Source organism: Oncorhynchus gorbuscha, linkage group LG18 (genome assembly GCF_021184085.1).
Source record: "Oncorhynchus gorbuscha isolate QuinsamMale2020 ecotype Even-year linkage group LG18, OgorEven_v1.0, whole genome shotgun sequence".
In the NCBI taxonomy this organism is placed as follows: domain Eukaryota; kingdom Metazoa; phylum Chordata; class Actinopteri; order Salmoniformes; family Salmonidae; genus Oncorhynchus; species Oncorhynchus gorbuscha.
The window spans coordinates 41328453-41349371 of NC_060190.1; the positions used below are offsets into that span (position 1 = coordinate 41328453).

At 41.1% G+C, this 20919-nt stretch overlaps 1 protein-coding gene across 2 annotated transcripts in view; it reads right to left on the reverse strand.

The window, feature by feature from the left end:
- Nucleotides 1–20919, reverse strand: part of dnai1.2 (dynein, axonemal, intermediate chain 1, paralog 2) — a 30983-nt gene that overhangs the window by 8664 nt on the left and 1400 nt on the right. For both annotated transcript variants that reach the window (XR_006833263.1, XM_046312229.1), the window contains exons 3-19: nucleotides 18361–18456; nucleotides 18054–18134; nucleotides 17794–17920; nucleotides 17635–17681; nucleotides 17313–17468; nucleotides 17136–17195; nucleotides 16897–17022; nucleotides 16645–16729; nucleotides 16431–16548; nucleotides 16214–16257; nucleotides 15886–16133; nucleotides 15625–15714; nucleotides 13436–13523; nucleotides 13264–13343; nucleotides 9600–9748; nucleotides 3955–4054; nucleotides 1560–1745 (exon numbers count right to left, since the gene is read on the reverse strand). Coding sequence is in view for 1 of the 2 variants with exons in the window: in XM_046312229.1 (XP_046168185.1) it covers nucleotides 1560–1745; nucleotides 3955–4054; nucleotides 9600–9748; nucleotides 13264–13343; nucleotides 13436–13523; nucleotides 15625–15714; nucleotides 15886–16133; nucleotides 16214–16257; nucleotides 16431–16548; nucleotides 16645–16729; nucleotides 16897–17022; nucleotides 17136–17195; nucleotides 17313–17468; nucleotides 17635–17681; nucleotides 17794–17920; nucleotides 18054–18134; nucleotides 18361–18456 (1881 nt within the window). In the remaining variant the exon portion in view is untranslated. The remainder of the gene's footprint in view (nucleotides 1–1559; nucleotides 1746–3954; nucleotides 4055–9599; nucleotides 9749–13263; nucleotides 13344–13435; nucleotides 13524–15624; nucleotides 15715–15885; nucleotides 16134–16213; nucleotides 16258–16430; nucleotides 16549–16644; nucleotides 16730–16896; nucleotides 17023–17135; nucleotides 17196–17312; nucleotides 17469–17634; nucleotides 17682–17793; nucleotides 17921–18053; nucleotides 18135–18360; nucleotides 18457–20919) is intronic.

Genomic DNA, 20919 nt, shown 5'->3' on the forward strand with positions numbered 1-20919 from the left:
GGTGTGTGTGTGTGTCTCGAGGCCTAGAGGAGAGAGTAGCAGAGACAACAGAACAGTGTTATTTATTGCATTATGCGTTGGGTGTGGGCATTGCTGATGATGAATCATTTGATCTGTTCCCAGCTGTGTAGAACAACAACAGACCTGTATGAATAATGCAAAGGCCAGATACCTATCTAGAGTGGGATACAGCCACAGGTGAATAGTAAAGTTTCCCCACTCAAATGAAAAACACAGAATGTGCAAGTAGTACACCGATGACGCGAGCAGAGTGTAGTCATTTTAACCTACGAAGGAAGTGAATCATCTTTGACACGATAACCGCACGCCCCCTGAAATGTGATTTGTCATTTAGTATACTCTGCTCGTCTATCGGAGCATTGTTGATGCCAATTAGAAGCATTTGGCTTTGGAAGTCATTTTGCTGTCTCATTGTAGCACTGAGATGCAAACAAGTGTGTTCCTTGAAGAAAGGCCATGCGTCAGCATGACATGAAATTATAAGTGACTGGAAAATACGTGGCCTTACTCAACTATCAAATAATTAATACGGAGAGTATGAAAATGAACATAAGCACCTTAAAAGGCCGAACGCTCTGCCCTGAAATGGATATCTGCCACAAACAATCCCATACTGTAATAAAACATCACTCAATCCATTTTCACTTGAGCCTCCAGAGGTGAAAATAAACAAATGCACTTCAATCAATGGTGTTTTATGGCAGCTAGACACACCAATGATTATAAATGAGGTTTTTCCTTTATGAGAAATGCATGTGACAAGGGCCGGCTACGCAGCGGCTGGCAATGAACAATTTAGTCCCCGATCGATGGCCGGCCCATTGAGATCAAGTCATCAGGAAGTGAAGAAACTGCATCTTCTTGTTTCCAAGGAGGGAAAAAACTCTCATCTCACTTTGTTGAAATCAGTAAACACTGAACTACTGCTCATCATTACAGCACTGCTTATCTAATCGGTTTTTTCATCATCAGTAGCACTGTGAGCTAGCTTTCCTTTCTGAAAATGGGTCTAAAGATCTTAAGTATCCAAAATGGCACCCTATTCCCATATATACTGCACTACTTTTGGTCCAAAATACTAATATAGGCAATAGGGTGCCATGGCTTCCTGTTGAGTCAACACATCCATGGTAAACTAGCGCTTGATTGTTAAACTAACTGTCCAGTGGAAATCTCACTTTTAAAAGTTAATTTTCTGTTAACCAACACACAAATAATGTTATTGACTCACCCTATACCTGTATTTGTGGCCAAAGCATAAATTAGAGAAACAAAACACTTCAAAAACCTCAAACTTGTATCTAAATATACAAACTGTTTAAGAAAAGCCTGCTATCTCCTCATGGAGAATGAGCTGGCCAATTAACGGCTTACTTAAATGAATGTTTTTAAATGACTGGTACACACCTATACCATTCTCTCGTTGGGGTATGCTCACACCATTCCAACAAAGAAAGGCTGCTTTTTTAACATACCAAATTACCATGCTAAGAGTTGCTGACACAGCTCCAGCGTTGCTGGGCTCTTTAGGCTCTTACCTTGGGTTTTTTGCGCAGGTTAGGCGAGAGCTTGAGGCTCGTAACATATCCTCGGTCGTCTCCCACGATGATGATGGGGTAGACGGGGTTAAACTCAATGTGAGTCAGCTTAGTCTTTTTCTTGGCCACCACCGGCTGCTGGCAGATGGCCTCATATTTGTTGATGCTAAGGTCAAAGGTATGAACCTGAGGAAAAAAAGCAAAAGATATATAGAAAGTTCGGGAGATTATCTCATGCAAATGCAAGGGGAGTCATTTGGTCAAACCTGAAAAGCAATACAATGTGGGATGGTGGAGAACAGAAATATGTTTGAACCTGCTGCCTTTTGGAATTAGTGTGAAAGCTGACTCATACTGTTTTTTATAGAAAAAAAAACAACGAGATATTCTCTAAAAAAATTGAGTTGCGCATGTTGTTCCATCCTCATCTATTCCAGCTGGGAACCTCTGAGTGACAAACCAAATCAGCAAGGCAAGCGAGAGAGATTCTCAGTGGGGATGCAACTCGGACCATCTGGTGTTCGTACCAGTGTTTGCGCAACACTGAAGAGAGTGTGTGTGTGTGCGCGATGTCTTGTTATTCAAATGACTCTGACAGGAAAAGCTTGCCTCTCCTGACATTTAGCATCACTGAAAATTGGTCCATTCATCAGTAAATACATGTCAACCAACACACACACACACACACACACACACACACACACACACACACACACACACACACACACACACACACACACACACACACACACACACACACACACACACACACACACACACACACACACACACACACACACACACACACACACACACACACACACACACACACACACACACACACACACACACAGTGTAGAGGGAGTATTTTGGTCATTAGCGGGAGTGACGAAGCAAACAGCCCACATAGCCAGCGGTGACATTCTAAAGAAGGGGTGCCGTTGACCTCTAGGTTTGCTATCACTTATAATAGGGATTTTTCATCTCAATGAGACAACTATGAATGACAATAAATATAATCCAAATGATACAAATTGTAGCAGTCATTATACAAGTGGTACTGTATAGAACAAAAAACGAATGGTTGTATTGTGACAGTTTCAACCTTAACCGAGAATATTTCATATTCTGGTCTGTCTGCTTAGAAACTGATGTTGCTGTGAAACTGCTTGAAAAACAAAAGTTTTCTAGCAGCTAGGAACTGGATTAGATACAAAACAGGTCAATAAATGGTCATATCATACAATTGGGAAGTCTCTATTCTTCTTTATAGTTGAATCTAGGGAATATAAATGAGTGTAATTCCTTTCAATAATAATTGTGTTGTTATGGCTGTCAGTGTATTTCATTTGACATTGCTGAGAATGAGATAAAGGTATAGTGTTAATGGAAGGTATCTCTTTGGTTACGTGAATGTGGCCTTTTCCATTTCTGCAGTAACTATTTATCCATCAAATGTTGAGGTAACTGGATTTCAGTAATTATTTGCCATTATTGAGGCTACTGTTGTGTTTGTGTTTCGTATTTTCTGGATACATGTTTTGTGAATTAGATTTTTTATGTAGGCTATTGCATCCTTTGACTGCCTTTATCAGTGAACCATATCATTCCCTGTCTGTGGGGGACTGGGGAGGCCCAAACCCCTGGAGTACAGGACTCAGTTTTCAGCCATATCAGACACCATGCACACCGCAGAGTTTTCTAATCTGTCTGTTTGCAGACAAAGTGACAGAGCAGATGGTTCATAGCGCATCGTCACATTGTTCATCGGCACTAATTTCCTTAATTTCACATGACAGGCAAAATAGAAAGAGAGAGAGAAAGACACACAGAGGGAGAGAGAGAGAGAGAGAGAGAGAGACAGGAGAATGTGATGAACTCCCAGGCAGGCCAGAGAGATGACAACCTCCACAGCTACTCCCGCATCAATGGACCGGCCAAGCCACTGAAGACCAATCACGTCAGTAGACCAATGACAACAGCTGGCTGGCGCACTAACAACAGACACGGAGATAAACAGAACAAAATACTTGGAGAGTGCTGTAGTACAAATGACTCTGGGACAGACTCAATCAAACCTGCATTGGCAATGCTTATTGATTTCTTTCTTTTTGATGCAGACCATGTCTTCAGCAAGGGATACTCTTGTAATATAGGTTGTTTGTTACCTCTTAGCCATATAAGAGTCATTGTGTTAAACATATTTTTCGGAAGAAATTAAGATAGACAGACAGACATTTATGTCCATTCACCGTTTGCTGCTCCTCAAAAAAGTGATTTAAGGTTTTGTTAGTTAACAACGTTTTGACTACATTGGCCTTGATGGAGTTTCATAAAAACAACTTTTGAGTGAGAGGACATACCTTGGTCTCTTTGCCTCTAATTGGTTACATACCTTGCCATCAGTGGTGACTGCAGCGAAGACAGTGGAGGAGTAAGGAGACCATGCCACATCTCCCACAGAGGCGTTCAGGTCAAAGGTGAACATTGGGGTCCTACAGATACATGGACACTGAAGTATAAGGACTCCGTAATGGATACAAATACCAATACTATAAAATTTAGATTACGTTATTTACCTTAAAGATAGCAGAAAACAATACATCATAGAAAACAATCACATTCTCTAAACTTTTGTAAGAGCAGGTCACATTACTTCATAAGTTCATCATAAGTACAAGTAAAAAGTTAGAGAGTAAAGAGTGAAAAAGACGAAGACAGACATTACTCTTCCCGAGAGAAAAAAAAGAAAGAGAGAGAGAGGGCTTGAAAATAAAAATCAATAGCACCTCTTCAGGCTACATAGACTCCATTGGGTCGAGCCGATGAGTAAATGCAACCTGCGCCCTCCTCTTATCCCACCAAAGATATCCTCTCCTCCCCGTCAGTGTATTATAATGCATGTTATTTGCTCCTGTGAGGTCTTCAGGGTCTAGAGAGATGAGGCAGAGCGGGGAATGGGATCCAGGATGATAAGTTTGAAAGTGCGTGAACTGCAGTTTCTTATATTCCATTCTTTCCAAAGAAAAGGAAGGAGACATGAACAGTGACTGTTATTGCTCCCAGCGGTGAGACTGTTTGGTGAACTGTAGGAACAATACAATAGTTTGAAATGTTTGTCCTCAGTCTTTTGAGGTGCAGGCAGGCAGATAAGTAGCGCTAAAGACATATGGCAAATAGAACCTGGTCAATGCCATATTGGCAGATAGCCTAGTGGTTAGAGTGTTGGGCCACTAATCAAAAGGTTGCTAGATCAAATCCCTGAACTGACAAGGTAAACAAAATCTGTCGTTCTGCCACTGAACAAGGCAGTTAATCCACTGTTCCCCGTTAGTCCATCATTCAAAATAAAAATGTGTTCTTAAATGACTTGCCTGGTTTTAATAAATCAATCCAAAATATATTTGGAGTGATTTTTCATTAAATGAGAACAAAACAGATTGGGTCACACTGATTCCAAAGTGGTATCAGGCAGTTAAAGAACACATTTACTCTAAATCGTTTCTGTTAAACTAAGATACAAAGTAGGCTAGAAATCAACGTTTATTGGTCGCATACACAGATTTGCAGGTGCAGCCAAATGCTTGTATTTTGTCAATCAAAAAGTGGTGCAGCCAGTCCATAGACTAGAGAGATAGTTATTCTATGTGGATAAACAGACAGATAGCACATGAAGCTACTGAAAGAAGCTAGGATGTCAAGAGAGTGCGGGGTAAGCTGAATGATATTATTAGTTTATCACAGGCTGCCAGGCTGAAGTCCTGATTTCTGTAACCTGCAGAGAAATCTGTAACACTACTTCTGACATTTTGTGACTCAGGCTCGATCTGATCTGAGACGCATGACTCATCACTCACAGCCCAGTAAGATAGATGGAGTTACAAGGGCTTGTATCAACAGGAAAAAGTAGTTCCGACCTAATCAATCCACACGATCTTATTCAAATGACCATTTAAGTGTGCAGAGGGACTACTGTTCAACTACTGCTGAACTAAATAAGTGGCTCCTTCACCATGCTCCCTAAACAATGTAGAATCAATTTCTGAAAACGTATTCTGTTTTAAGAAGGTCATACCAAGGATCATTTTGATATTTGATTTAGAATTTTAAAGACCCCTTGAAGTATCAAAAAAATACATAAAACAATTATTTGATGAAAAATGTTCTTTGGCATTACTGCTATTAGCCCATACAAATGCATGAAATAACAGATTCACTGCATGGAACAACAGATAGTCCCCCCCAAAAAATCTAAAGGAAGTTTCTTCTGAAATGTCTGTCCTATATATGGGGGATATAACAAAGATCAGGAAACAATATACAGTATAAATACAGTACCAGTCAAAAGTTTGGACACAACTACTCATTCAAAGGTTTTTCTTTATGTTTACTATTTGCTACATTGTAGAATAATAGTGAAGACATCAACACCATGAAATAACACATGTGGAATCATGTTGTAACAAAGAAATTGTTAAACAAATCAAAATATATTTTATATTTGAGATTCTTCAAAGTAGCCACCCTTTGCCTTGATGGCAGCTTTGCACAATCTTGGCATTCTCTCAATCAGCTTCAACTGGAATGCTTTTCCAACAGTCTTGAAGGAGTTCCCACATATGCTGAGCACTTGTTGGCTGCTTTTCCTTCACTCTGCGGTCCAACTCATCCCAAACCATCTAAATTGGGTTGAGGTCGGGTGACTGTGGAGGCCAGGCCATCTGAAGCAGCACTCTATCACTCTCCTTGGACAAATAGCCCTTACACAACCTGGTGTGTTTTGGGTCAATGTCCTGTTTAAAAACAAATGATAGTCTCACTAAGCTCAAACCAGGCAGGATGGCGTATTGCTGCACAATTCTGTGATAGCCATGCTGGTTAAGTGTGCCTCTAAATAAATCACTGACAGAGTCACCAGCAAAGCACCCCCACACCATAACACCCCCACCTCCATGCTTCACGGAGGGAACCACACATGCGGAGATCATCTGTTCCAAAAATCTCAAATTTGGAAAGGACAGATGTCCACCGGTCTAATGTCCATTGCTGTTTCTTGGCCCAAGCAAGTCTCTTCTTCTTATCGGTGTCCTTTAGTAGTGGTTTCTTTGCAGCAATTCGACCATGAAGGCCTGATTCACGCAATCTCCTCTGAACAGTTGATGTTGAGATGTGTCTGTTACTTGAACTCTGTGAAGAACTTATTTTGGCTGCAATTTCTGAGGTGCGGTTAACTCTAATGAACTTATCCTCTGCAGCAGAGGTAATAATGGGTCTTCCTTTCCTGTGGCAGTCCTCATAAGAGCCAGTTTCATCATAGTTCTTGATGGTTTTTGCGACTGCACTGGAAGAAACTTTCAAAGTTCTTGACATTTTCCAGATTGACTGACCTTCATGCCTTACAGAAATGATGGACTGTCATTTCTCTTTGCTTATTTGAGCTGTTCTTGCCATAATATGGACTTGTTTTTTTACAAAATAGGGCTATTCCACCCCTACCGTGTCACAACACAACTGATTGGCTCATGGCGCCGTAAGAAGATGGCTGATGTTTTACGCGCTCCTAAGGACATACTGCTTTCCCGGGAACAGGCCCAAATCCCTGTTATTTGCGTGAAGAGATTTCATATGCAATTGAATAAACCCAAACTGACTTCTGTTCTACTAGCTAACATGCAATCATTGGAAAATTACATTAGACGACCTACGAGGAAGATTAAACTACCAACAGGACATTAAAAACGGTAATATCTTATGCTTCACGGAGTCGTGGCTAAACGACGACATTATCAACATACAGCTGGCTGGTTATACGCTTTATCAGCAGGATAGAACTGGTAAGACAAGTGGGGGCGGACTTTGTATATTTGTAAACAACAGCTGGTGCACGATATCCAAGGAAGTCTCTAGGTTTTGCTCGCCTGAGGTAGAGTATCCCATGATAAGCTGTAGACCACACTATCTACCTCAAGAGATTTCATCAGTATTTTTCATAGCTGTCTACATACCACCACAGACCGATACTGGCACTGAGGACACACTCAATGAGCTGTATTCCGCCATAAGCAAACATGAAAAAGCTCATCCAGCGGCAGCACTCCTAGTGGCCGGGGACTTTAATGCAGGAAACTTAAATCCGTTTTACCAAATTTCTATCAGCATGTTAAATGTGCAATCAGAGGGAAACAAAACTATAGACCACCTCTACTCCACTCACAGAGATGCGTACAAAGCTCTCCCTCACCCTCCATTTGGCAAATCTGACCATAATTTAGATTTAGAATTCTATTCAATTCTAAATCTGCATTGTTGGTTAAGGGCTTGTAAGCAAGCATTTCACGGTAAGGTCTACACCTGCTGTATTCGGCGCATGTGAAAATGTATTTTTGATTTGATTTGTTAAACAGGCTATAGCATTTACTGTACACTGATATATGTGCTAGGCGAACTGTAAATACAGTCTGGACATGCCTGGACATGCTATTGATAAGGCCTGAAAAAAATGTGCATCATTCTAATCAAATTCTTATAAAAACAAAACAACAACTTGTTTTAAAATAGGCTAAGTCTAAATACAGTTCCAGGAACCATAATTGCTCCATGTGGGTATATAATAGAGACAAGGCAACTTAGGCTATTGAGGGTTTTACACACATCAAAACTTTTGACAGGAGCTGGATGAAGATCCAATATAAAGAGAAAGGGGGGGATGTCCACTCACCGTTATACTGCTCGCAAATGTAAGGTTTTATAAACATCATGGAACAATCTTACAGACCACATTTGCACATCTCCAGAAATAGCAGACAATATTGCATTTGAGCCATGTACAGTACGTTCTCGCCATAAACCCATGGAAGGTGATTCTTTCTAATATGTTTGGTTTTTAATCCAATTCAACGAAAAACAATCAATCTGTTTTTTAAACCAACAACAATATTTCTAAATAGGATCGGGTCAGAAGCATGATGTCATAAATCGCTTTTCTCATTCCATGGCACTGTGTGCACAAGTAGACCTAAATGTCTTTATGTATAACATTTGCATGTCTACAAAATACGAGGCTCCTGTCAATTGTATCGTTGCCTACGTGCGAGACTGATTCTCCAAAAAATTGCCAATTGATATGACATTACCGGAGGACTGAATAGTTTGGAAGTGCGTGTCATTGGTAATCGAGCGAGTGGCCCTCTTTGAAAATGGGGATGGATGGCTACTTGAACAAGTGAAATGCAGGTATGTGAATTGTGAATAATGAAAAAGCACGAGGGCATAAACCTCCAAAATATTTCAAAGCACTCAGTACACCATTTAAAACCCCTTTATTCATATACTACTTTTGGCTCATGGCCAGGATACAAAGACAAACCTATGTGATGCTGCTAAACCACCCTTGATTAAGGGGAGGGTAGGCTATGCTTGTTTTTTAATCAAATGAAACGAAATGGGGGGAAACCAATAGTTTTTTATGTTTATAAGAACGAGAATCACAATGTGCACTGCACGTCATGGCTGGCTAGACTGCGCATCCGCTCTCAAAATCCATGCGTTACCTTTAAGACCTGCTTTATGTGGGTCTTAAAACTTCTAATTAGCGCATTATGACATTTTCTATTTTGTACTTGTTTTTAAGGAGAGGCCTCAGATATTGCCACCCCTCCCACTTCAGCGCAATGTTCTGCTTAGCTGATGTTAGACAGGTAAACTGCTGAACCTGACGTTGGAGCTGGAAAATGCCAGACCGCCAGTTTTTACATCATAAAATTGGAAACTATCTTGTGCCTCCTTTGTGGCAGACAAAAATAGAGCCCCCAGGGTTCAAATGGATGTTTTTGAGGTGCCATTTAAAAACAGAATTATAGCCTGACATAGATTTGGAACAGCGAGACCTTTTTGAATTTAGCTACTCCTCTAATCTAAGGTGGTCAATGTGAAAATAAATATCAGAGACAGCATAGTTTGATTCGGGTCACAATAGTGTGATGGTGAGTAGACTTACTTGATGGTGGGCGGGCACAATAGTGTGATGGTGAGTAGACTTACTTGATGGTGTGGTCCCAGATCTTGACGGTCCAATCAGAGCTGCAGGATATAAAGACCTTGGTGTGGAAGTGGTTCCACTTAACTGCGTCCACTGCCATGTTATGGGCATTGTAGGTCTCCAGGAACTGGCTGGAATAAGCCTTGGAGCACTGGAAATGACACAGCAATAATATGGAGTCAGTCCTCACATTCACCCATAAACCACTCCAGATAGACAATGTACTGTAGCTGTGAACCAAACTTGCTCTCTACTATTATTGTAAGCTACATCATTTTCACTGTGACAGAATGATAGGAGTGAAAGCACAGAGAAAGTATCAGAGTTAAATGAAAGAGATAAATCAAAATGCAGCCCAGGCCTAAATGGTATGTCCCCCACTGGCCAAAACTGGTTGAATCAACGATGTTTCCACGTCATTTCAACAAAGAAATTCATTATTAGGAGGTTTAATCAACGTGGAAAACAGATTGGATTTGGAAAAAGTCACCAACGTAAGGGAATTTCTTTTTAAAAAACAACTATGGTGACATGTTTTGTTGATTTCGTGTTAGTTGACAACTCAACCAAATGTAAATAAAAATAGACGTTGAACTGATGTCTGTGCCCAGTGGGGTTTTTATATAAGGGGATATGTAGTGAATAAATCACAGCAGAGTTATTACCTTTGTCCCAAGAGCTCCCGGAGGTGGCTGTTTTCCAACAAGAGGTGACAGATTGGAACTGATATCACACGCATAGCTGTGTGTGTGGGTGTGTATTTGTGTGAGTTTGCATGAATCAAAAATGTCAGACAAGGAGCTAGCTAGAGCTAACAAGGAGGAGACAAGGAGCTAGCTATAATTAATCATATCTATGAAGAAATAAATAAAATAATAATATAAATTATATAAATAACTTTTTTAAATCATTCACTAAACCAGAGAGCATGATTTATCTACAGAGGGTCATTAGCTTCTTTTAAGAAATATAAATAGTTTTAAATCACAAGCACATAGCTGTTTGTTGAGTGCGGCTGTCAGTGAAACGCATCTAAAATAGTCCTAGGGCTCTCGCAATATTTCAAAATACAATTGTGGGACAAACACTAAAGAGAAAAGAGAAAAACTATTAAAATGTAAAAAAAACTATAATCATTCTTTAGTTACAAAAATTCTCAATTCTTAAATTGAATGAAACATTATTGCCCATCGTATTAGCACAAGTGGAGAACATATTCCCTGTCTTTATCATTCGTTGTGTGAGTCAGTGCCACTGGAAAGTCATTTTAGGATAATATAATTTCCTCCTCCAGGCTAGATGGACGTCATATTGTACAATATGTGTCTCACCTTTTCATAGGCCTAGATTAGATGGTTGCATTCAAGACAAGGTTGTTTTTATTGCTGTCAGTTTGTCAGCAGAGCATTACATTTACAGAGCATCTTTTTGTTAAAGATTAGGATTCTGCTAATATGTCGGCAGTCATGTAAAGTGTTCGTAGAATTGCATGAAATGTGTTTCTAAAATGCATAAAATGTGTCCCCCCCCCCCAAAAAAAATCCTTAGCTAGGGCTGAGCTCTGAATCTGTGCAAAGGAGAAAAAAAGCATTGTTCAGAACCTTTTGTAAATATTGAGTTATATTATAATCCTAATGTATGCCTATTCAATCTTCTCATCACATTTGAAATAGTAGGCTATTTTACATTTGTCTGTAAATGGGATAATAGATGCTTTATCCTAAAGGTGATTTTTTGGGGGAGTGAAAAGATCGTTTCCCCAACCTTGAAACTCCTGTGCCACCTATGATCTTTTCTCTCAATTGTATCCTGATATAGAGCACACGATCATGAGCCTGATGAACGTCTTAGCATCTTCTACAACAGTGGTTCCCAAACTGTGGGGCGGGGCACGGCTTTCAACTTACTCTTCAAAGTTGTAATAGTAGAATGCACTAATATAATTATCTTGTCATGTCAGCCATTGCATACCTTAAGAGAGCTATTTACAACTTGCCAGAAATGTCCAGATCAACTTGCCCATGTAAGCTAACATTTTTTTAGCTAGGCTTTTTTGACCATAGATTTTGTTGTAATGTTTCAGTCACTCAAATATCACATGAATACACATTAGACATGGCAAAATGTATAGAATTGCAAGAAGATTTGCTTTGAAACTGAACATTCTCTGCACCTCATGACAAAATGTGTAGAATTGCAGGAAATAAGCTTTAAAACCTAAATTTGTTTACAGTGCTTATGCCCATAGAGATAAACATGGCGGGATGTTCCCCAATGCTGGAAGGGGGGCCTGAGAGAAAACGTTTGGGAACCCCTGTTGTACAACATAAAAGGCCTTCATTACAATGTAATGTACAGAGTTTTTAAAAACCCTTAATGTAGGCATATTAAACACTAAATACTGTAGGTTTACTGTGACTTAGACCACAGTGCGTGTGTGTGATGAAACTATCTCCCACCTGATGTTGCAAAAACGCCACAACAACGAGACACTGAAGAGAAACTAATGAGCTTGCACAGTCAGGAAGATCTGGAAAATCAGAATGGGCCTTTTGATGACACTGCTACAGCGAGCTCGCAATCAGCCAAAACTCTTCATTAGCATATGCGCTTACCGAACCATAACATTGCAGGGAGCTAGCTAGCTAACACAGTGGGCTAAGGCTAACAATTAGCATAGCCTTTAGAGAGAGTAGACTGAGCTGCCTGTCACTTGAGGCTCTGTGTGGCAGTGGCAGTTCTGTAAGGGGCTTCTAAAAGGCGTTTGTCTGTGTGTGTGAGATTGAGTCAATCTGTCTCAAAGCTGTAGCTGAGAGCGATGGAACCTTATTGAATCCGTCATCCCGTCTAGATTGAGAAAAAAAAAGATCCCCTGTAGAACTCTGCTTCAGTGTGTGTGTGTTCAGAACCTCACAGTAGCGTGTCTCTTTGCACCACTGCTGGATAGACACTTGTGTGAGAAGGCCAAATGAGGATGGACGCCAGCCAAAAACTACAGCTGTCTGCTGTTAATGAGCAAATCTGGGAGAGGTTTGGAGGGTCTGCCCTCATTTTGGCTCTCATTAAATGCTTAGCACCGCGTGAGAGGGCCTCCCAGAGCGCCAGCCTAGACTGACAAGCCTATCCTAGACTAACAATCCTAGCATAGACTGACAAATCTCTGACAAATACGATTAAAAAAAAAAAAATTATGCCAATCGCCGAGACTACTCCTCTTCTTAAATTTAGCGCTTCTTAAATTTAGCATTTGAAAAAGCCTTCCCTCTGAGCCCCCGAAAAACCACTAAACATGTTGTAGGGCTGCACCATTGAGAGCGGAGATAGAGGTAAAGCACCACTTCAGAGTGGTGCTTTACAGCCCGCTGGAAAGAGGCTGTGCCAAGCCCAAAGCCTAGTGCTAATGAGAGAACTTCCTCACTCTCTGAGAGACAAGGAGAAGGCATTGCTTCTGTGGCCCAGCAGGATATCACACACCACACTACAAACACAACAGAACAAGACTCCATTTGATTCCTCAGACGAGCAACTAGCAGACGGTCAGGACACCCAAGACAATTCATATCTCATTAAGTTGCCATAAAATAAGTAAACATTTTGGAGTGGCTGAACACAGCAATAGTCAGTGGGGGATACATGACTGGGGACCATGTTTTCATGTCTGCTCACCTTGTGAATCTTGCCCTCCTCCGTGCCAACCAGGAAGAGGTAGTCAATCTGTTTGTGGAAGTCGAAGGATGTTCCACAAGCTGTGGGACGACAAACATTGTCAAATATTTCAATGATCCTAACAGGTATCAAACAGTGTTGAAATGATGCGTCAGTTGATGACAGGTCTTACCCATGATGGGAAGTTGCACGCCTTCTGGTCCTTCTGACACAGCTCCCGCCAACGACAGCTTGATGATGTCTGTGAAGACCAGCTCATTCTGCAACCATTCAAACCCACATCAAAACTACTGTGAGAACAAATTAATACACAAAAATACTCTTACATTACCAGTCAAAAGTTTGGACACACCTACTCATTCAAGGGTTTTTCTTTATTTTTTATTTTTTCTACATTGTAGAATAATAGTGAAGACATCAGAACTATGAAATAACACATATGGAATCATGTAGTAACCAAAAAAGTGTTAAACAAATCTAAATATATTTTATATTTGAGATTCTTCAAAGAAGCCCTTTGCCTTGATGACAGCTTTGCACACTATTGGCATTCTCTCAACCAGCTTCATAAGGTCACCTGGAATGCATTTCAATGAGGTATGCCTTGAAAAAGTAAATTTGTGTCATTTCTTTCCTTCTTAATGCGTTTGAGCCAATCAGTTTCGTTGTGACAAGGTAGGGGTGGTATACAGAAGATAGTCCTACTTGGTAAAATACCAAGACCATATTATGGCAAGAACAGCTAAAATTACTTTCAGACATGAAGGTTAGTCACTCCGGAAAATGCCAAGAACTTTGAACGTTTCTTCAAGTGCAGTCGTATAAACCATCAAACGCTATGGTGAAACTGGCTCCCATGAGGACCGCCACAGGAAAGGAAGACCCAGAGTTACCTCTGCTGCAGAGGATAAGTTAATTTAGAGTTAACCGCACCTCAGAAATTGCAGCCTAAATAAATGATTCAGAGTTCAAGTAACAGGCACATCTCAACATCAACTGTTCAGAGGAGACTGCGTGAATCAGTACTTCATGGTCGAATTGCTGCAAAAAAAACCACTACTTCTTGACTTGGGCCAAGAAACACAAGCAATGGACATTAGACCTCTGGAAATCTGTCCTTCGGTCTGTTTTTTGGTTCCAACTGCCATGTTGTTGTGAGATGCAGAGTAGATGAATGGAAGATCTCTGCATGTGTGGTTGCAACCATGAAGCATGGAGGTGTGATGGTGTGGGGGTGCTTTGCTGGTGACACTGTCTGTGATTGATTTAGAATTCAAGGCACACTTATCCAGCATGTCTACCACAGCATTCTGCCGCAATACGCCATCCCATCTGGTTTGCGCTTAGTGGGCCTATGATTTGTTTTTCAACAGGACAATGACCCAAAATTCCAGCAGGCTGTGTACGGGCTATTTTACCAAGAAGGAGAGTGATGGAGTGCTGCATAAGATGACCTGGCCTTCACAATCACCCGACCTCAACCCAGTTGAGATGGTTTGGGATGATTTGGACAGCAGAGTGATGGAAAAGCAGCCAACATGTACTCAGCATAGGGTGGCTACTTTGAAGAATATAAAATATATTTGGATTTGTTTAACACTTTTTGGGTTACTACATGATTCCATATGTGTTATTTCATCGTTTTGATGTCTTCACTATTATTCTACAACGTAGAAATAAAGAAAAGAAAGAAAGAAAAGAAAGGAAAACCCTTGAATGAGTAGGTGTGTCCAAACGTTTGACTGGTACACACACACATGAACATTCACGTACTGTACTTATTAACACATATTTAATGTTTTTAAAGCTGCAGCTGGCCCAGAACAGAGAGGCACGTCTTACTCTTCATTGTAATCAGAGGGCTGATATAAATACTATGCATGCCAGTCTCTCTTGGTTAAAAGTTGAGGAGAGACTGACCAGAGGTCTTTTCACAGTCCCCAAATCCAGAACAAATTCAAGAAAGAGTACAGTATTATATAGAGCCATTATTGCATGGAACTCCATTCCATCTCATATTGCTCAAATACACAGCAAACCTGGTTTTAAAAAACAGATAAAGCAACACCTCACGGCACAACGCCTCTCCCCTATTTGACCTAGAGAGTTTGTGTGTATGTATTTATATGTAGGCTACGTGTGCCTTTTGTAATATATATATATATTTTTATGTAGTTCTGACCTTGAGCTGTTGTCTATTAATGTTCCGTATTATGTCATGTTTCATGTCTTGTGGAAGAGTAGCTGCTGCATTTGCAACAGCTAATGGGTATCCTAATACAAAATATGCACAAATGCTCACAAGCAGACATGCATATATTAACACACATACTGAGGAAAGTGAATGTGTTTCTCGAGCACCTTGACAAGAGTCCATGACACCACACGGCCATCAGATGACACAGAGAAGAAGTTGTGATTGTTGTCCATGTCGTCCTTCTGCCACTTCACCTGAAAAAGAAATGCCACAAACATAATTTAGCACAATGACCCAAAAAAAACACACATCCGAGACAGTGATTTGCAGACAAACAGGCAGCCAGACAGACAAGCAAAGTCTTGGAACATCATGCGTCAGTGAGTGTTATCCAAAATACAGAACATGCACAAACTAACACAAACCTGCCACACAGGGTCGGTGTGCTTGCCAGACTTGGCGGTGCTCTTATAGATGGGCTGCAGCGTCTCTTCTTTGAGGTTGTAGACGGCCACGCAGCCGTCGTAGAAGCCCACGGCCACCAGGTAGGGCAGGTGCTTGTGGATGTCCAGGCACAGGATGCCTGACGTAGTGGGGTAGATATACTCAGGGAAAGTGGAGTTTTTCAGGGAGTAGAACACCAGCATGCCCCGCCCCTGCTTGGTGAAGTCATCTGGGGGGAAGAGCGGGGTCAAGATAGCTCAGAGAAAGAAGTAAAAAATGGTACAGGTTTGGTATACCTTGCGTACTTACATGATCCAAGGCCGACGGCAAACAAATCTTTGTAGCTTTCATTCCTGTGGAGGAACAGAGAAACTATAATTCTTTCATGCATTTCCCCAAAAATATTAGGAAGATTTCAGTTTTTCCCAGTGGTCCAACTATTGTCTATAAGCCACACACCTATCAGAAGTGTATCATTTATAGTAAAGCGGCATTGTCGTTGTTGTTGTAATGTGAGAAGACTGACCAGCAGAGGGCAGTAACAGACAGCCTCTTGGCTTTGTCGTACTGAAACTTCCAGAGGGGGAGAAGGGTGCCCTCCTGCTCCCGGTACTCATCAGAAGCATCCTCAAAGTACTTAAAATCTAAAAGAGGGAAGTGACATCTCATATCATGTCACCATGCAGGGACTATCAGGAGGTTTTGTATCAAGGTAAAATAACATGGAAGGAAGGACTTACCTTGTGCAATGTCGTCAAACGTGTTTTGGTTCACCATCCGCTCGATGATCTTGGCCACCTTGGCCACTTTGGTGATGTCATCACTCTGAGGGGGAAACGGGGAAAGTTTTCAGTTCTCTACCTTCAATGGGATCAACAATGTCTGTGTGTTGTTGAGGGCCCAATTTATCTAAGTGTTATCTCCAATTGATTGGCTTGACGTCATAGTTTATTCTTCATGTCAAAGTGAATAGCTGTTGACTTGAGGTTTACCTGGGTCTCCACCAGCATCATCTTCTTCTTGCCTTTGTCGTCGTCCTTCTTGGGGACGGCTTTCGCCTTCTCCTTGTTCTTCTCCTGCTTCTGCAGCACCTCCAAATACACGTCATAGATCTCCCACTGCAGGAGGAGGAGGAGGAGGTTACCCTGTTGTATCACTAGCCTTCATACAGTTCATGTTGAGGAGCAGCAAACAATGAGAATCATCAAACTCAAAATGATGTGTTTCTTACCTGATTGGCAGTAGCTGAGAAGTTTGCACGAGGAGGGGGCTCTGTCTGACATCCCCTTTCCTGAAGAGTTCAGAGAATTATTGTCTTGACAATCTTCGCAATACAGATTTACCCTTCAATATTATAGGCAATGTATGCTTCCTGCAACATGGTCTGCCTTGGCCCTAACCTACCTACCCTGAGTGGGTTGTTGAGAGTTTGGGAGGCCCTCTCACTGAAGTTGAACTGGTTGGTGATTTTCTGCTCCTTCTTGCCAGCCTTGGACTCCACACTGTCAGCTCTCTCCTCTCCCCCGCCCTCCTCCACATCCCCTGCATCCTCCCCACCGGCAGCCTGAGCCAGAAGAAAGAACCAGAGAACACTTTTCACTATCTTGTCTCCGACTCTTGTGTGGGTTTGGCATGCGTTGATTGGAAGTCACTTAAGAGTCACTCAAATTACTGAATGTAGGCTATTTCACAAACTTCTTGGTATGTTAATAACTTAAGTGCTTTCCTACCGGAGTCTCAGGCTTTTCAGCTACAGTGGTCTCAACTGTGGCTTTTTCTGGAATAATAATCAACATCTCATGTTACCATCAAAGTTATTTCAAACGTTTGCTCTTGTAAAAGGCAGCATATTTGATCACACAAAAATTCCAGAAGCCCTGGCTATCTACCCTCAGGGAGGCCCTGTTTGGCCCTCTGTCTGCGTGCCTCATCTGAGTCCTGGTGCAACAGGTTACCCTCCAGCACAAAGTGGACAGCCAGCTGATCCACACTGCTGATTGGCTTGTATGAACGTTCCTGAGAGAAGACAATGATACACATGTATTGTTTGTTTACATTAATATCCATTACATGATGGACCCAATAGGGAAGAAGAGAGAAGTTGTTCATAAAATCATGGATTAGACTGGAGGTTACTGTAATACTTTACCTTGAAGCTGTAGCGGACGATATTCTGAGGGGCATGTGGATTGTTTGCAGTCAGGATCCTGGTGAATTCCTCTTTTAACTCCTGGTTAAGTGACAAAAAGATACAGTACATCAAACAACTTCTAAACATGACATACAACTGGTAAATGAATGAGCCAGAACCTTAAAGTCTTATGAAGAAGAAGTTACTTATACAGTATCTGTGGTCAGAACTATTCTGTGTGTCCTTTATGACTCAATTACAGTCTGGCTCTGTTTGGTGCCATGTCAGGAATCCAGACACCACAGTCCAGCTACAGTAAACTCACAGCCTCAGTGAGATCCAGCTGGTCAAGTGGCTTGATCAGAGTCTTCCCTTGCATCCACTCATCTCCTTCACCCATCTCTGTTCCATCCTCCTCATCCTGACCAGAAAAACATGACCAAACGGACATAAGCAACATGTTTGTCTGACTAAAAAAAGTTGACATAGGCTATATTGCTTGCCTAATGCTAACGATGTGATCATGTGGATACAGGGCTCTGAATTAACTTTTTCATTGGTAGCACTGGTGCTTTAGTAATGAGTGTCTTTGATCTATTTTCCTATCTTTCAGTGCCATCTAAAAGTAATGGCTCGACATGTTTGTCGAGCCATTAGTGAGCAGCCTGCAAGAAGTCTAGTTTATAACGTTGAAAATATTATAAATGTTTTATTATTATAAAATGTGACCCGCAAAGCCGCGATAGAAAGAAACATTTTAGCTTCAGTAAATGAGTCATAACTTTCGATAGGTTTGGGCTAGAGAGGAGCAGTTTACTGCATCGTAAAGGCGCAACTATGGTCACAAAGCGGAACAGACCTACCCGTGGTCATGGTTCTAACAGGTGAAGTGCAAAGGGAAAGGTGCATTATGTGAGGAGCAAACTGAAGTGAAGAGAAAATTCAGCAACTCTTGGAGGACAGTGGAAGTTGTTAAAAGTGCATCTTTATTGATAACATAAAAAATGCACTCAGTCTATATATTTACAAGGTTTTAAAGGTCATGAACTGTCAAAATCACGTTTTTCATGAAATGTGATTATATTTGAAGGAAACCAGATCAAAGTATGATGACCAAAGTATGAACAATGACTGTTGCTTCTACACTGATAAAGTTTGATCATACAGTTACTGGTGCCCTCCCCCATGTCAAACACTCGGATTCATTACTAAGGGGACAAGGTGACATCATCTTAACTCTAATTTTAATACACCAATGGTAACATGATATTCTTTTTACCTAATTTACATATGTAGTACCGGCTTGTAACCAACATCAGATAAGGTGTGTTTGCAGAGGGGCGTGGTTTATATAGCGAGATGGCTCCTCTATTGGTGCCAACAATAGGCAAATGTCAGCATATATCATTACAAGTTTACCCTATTCATCTATGGCAAAGATACTTATATGTTTCCCCTTTGTGTCTACTGTTAGCTAGTTACTGGCTAGCTAAGTCTACAGCCAGCATGGAACAAAAGTGGGAAAGGTTTGTTCAAAACTCATTCGTCAGTGCCTCTGTGAACCGCATCATAAGAGAAATGCCAAACTGGAGATTTAAAAAAAAGAATGTTCAGAATAGAAAAGAGACATGAAGGAGGGTTGTATATACAGTAGGCGCCAAAAGTATTGCAACAGTGACACATTTTTTGTTGTTTTGGCTCTGTGCTCCAGCACTTTTGATTTTAAATTATGCAATAACTATGAGGTTAAAGTATTCAGACCCCTTCCCCTTTTCCACATTTTGTTACGTTACAGCCTTATTCTACAATAGATTAAATAAAACATTTTCCTCATCAATCAGGCCTTTATGGTAGAGTGGCCAGATGGAAGCCACTCCACAGTAAAATGCACATGACAGCCCGCTTGGAGTTTGCCAAAAGGCACCTGAAGGACTCTCAGACCATGAGAAACAAGATTCTCTGGTCTGATGAATCCAAGAATGAACTCTTTGGCCTGAATGGCAAGCGTCACATCTGGAGGAAACCTTACACCATCCTTACGGTGAAGCATGGAGGTGGCACCATCATAATGTGGGGATGTTTTTCATCGTCAGGGACTGGGAGACTAGTCAGGATCGAGAGAAAGATGAAAGGAGCAAAGTACAGAGAGATCCTTGATGAAAACCTGCTCCAGAGCGCTCACGACCTTGGACTGGGTTGAAGGATAACCTTCCAGCAGGACAACGACGCTAAGCACACAGCCAAGACAAAGCAGGAGTGGCTTCGGGATAAGTCTCTGAATGTCCTTGAGTGGTCCAGCCAGATCTCGGCCTTGAACTCGATCGAACATCTCTGGAGAGACCTGAAAATAGCTGTGCAGTGACACTCCCTAACCAACCTGGCAGAGCTTGAGAGGATCTACAGAGAAGAATGGGAGAAACTCCCCAAATACTGGTTGTAGCATCATACCCAAGAAGGTGCTTCAACAAAGTACTGAGTAAAGGGTCTTAATACTTATGTAAATGTGATATTTCAGGGGGTGTTTTATATAAATTTGCAAACATTTCTAAAAACCTGTTTTTGCCTTGTCATTATGGGCTATTGTGTGTAGATTGACATGGGGAAATAACAATTTAATCAATTTTAGAATAAGGCTGTAATGTAACAAAATTATTAAAAAGTCAAGGGGTCTGAATACTTTCCAAATGCACTGTGTCATGGTAAAATCCACATTAATGTAGAAGTGTTTGGAAACATATTCTATTCTTATTTACAATAAAAGTGACTCCAAAATGAAGTAATCATTGTGTGCTAGGAATATGGGACCAAATACTAAACTTTTGACTACTATAATACACATAAGCTTATTTGTCCCTACTCTTTTGGTCCCCTGAAATGGGGAGAC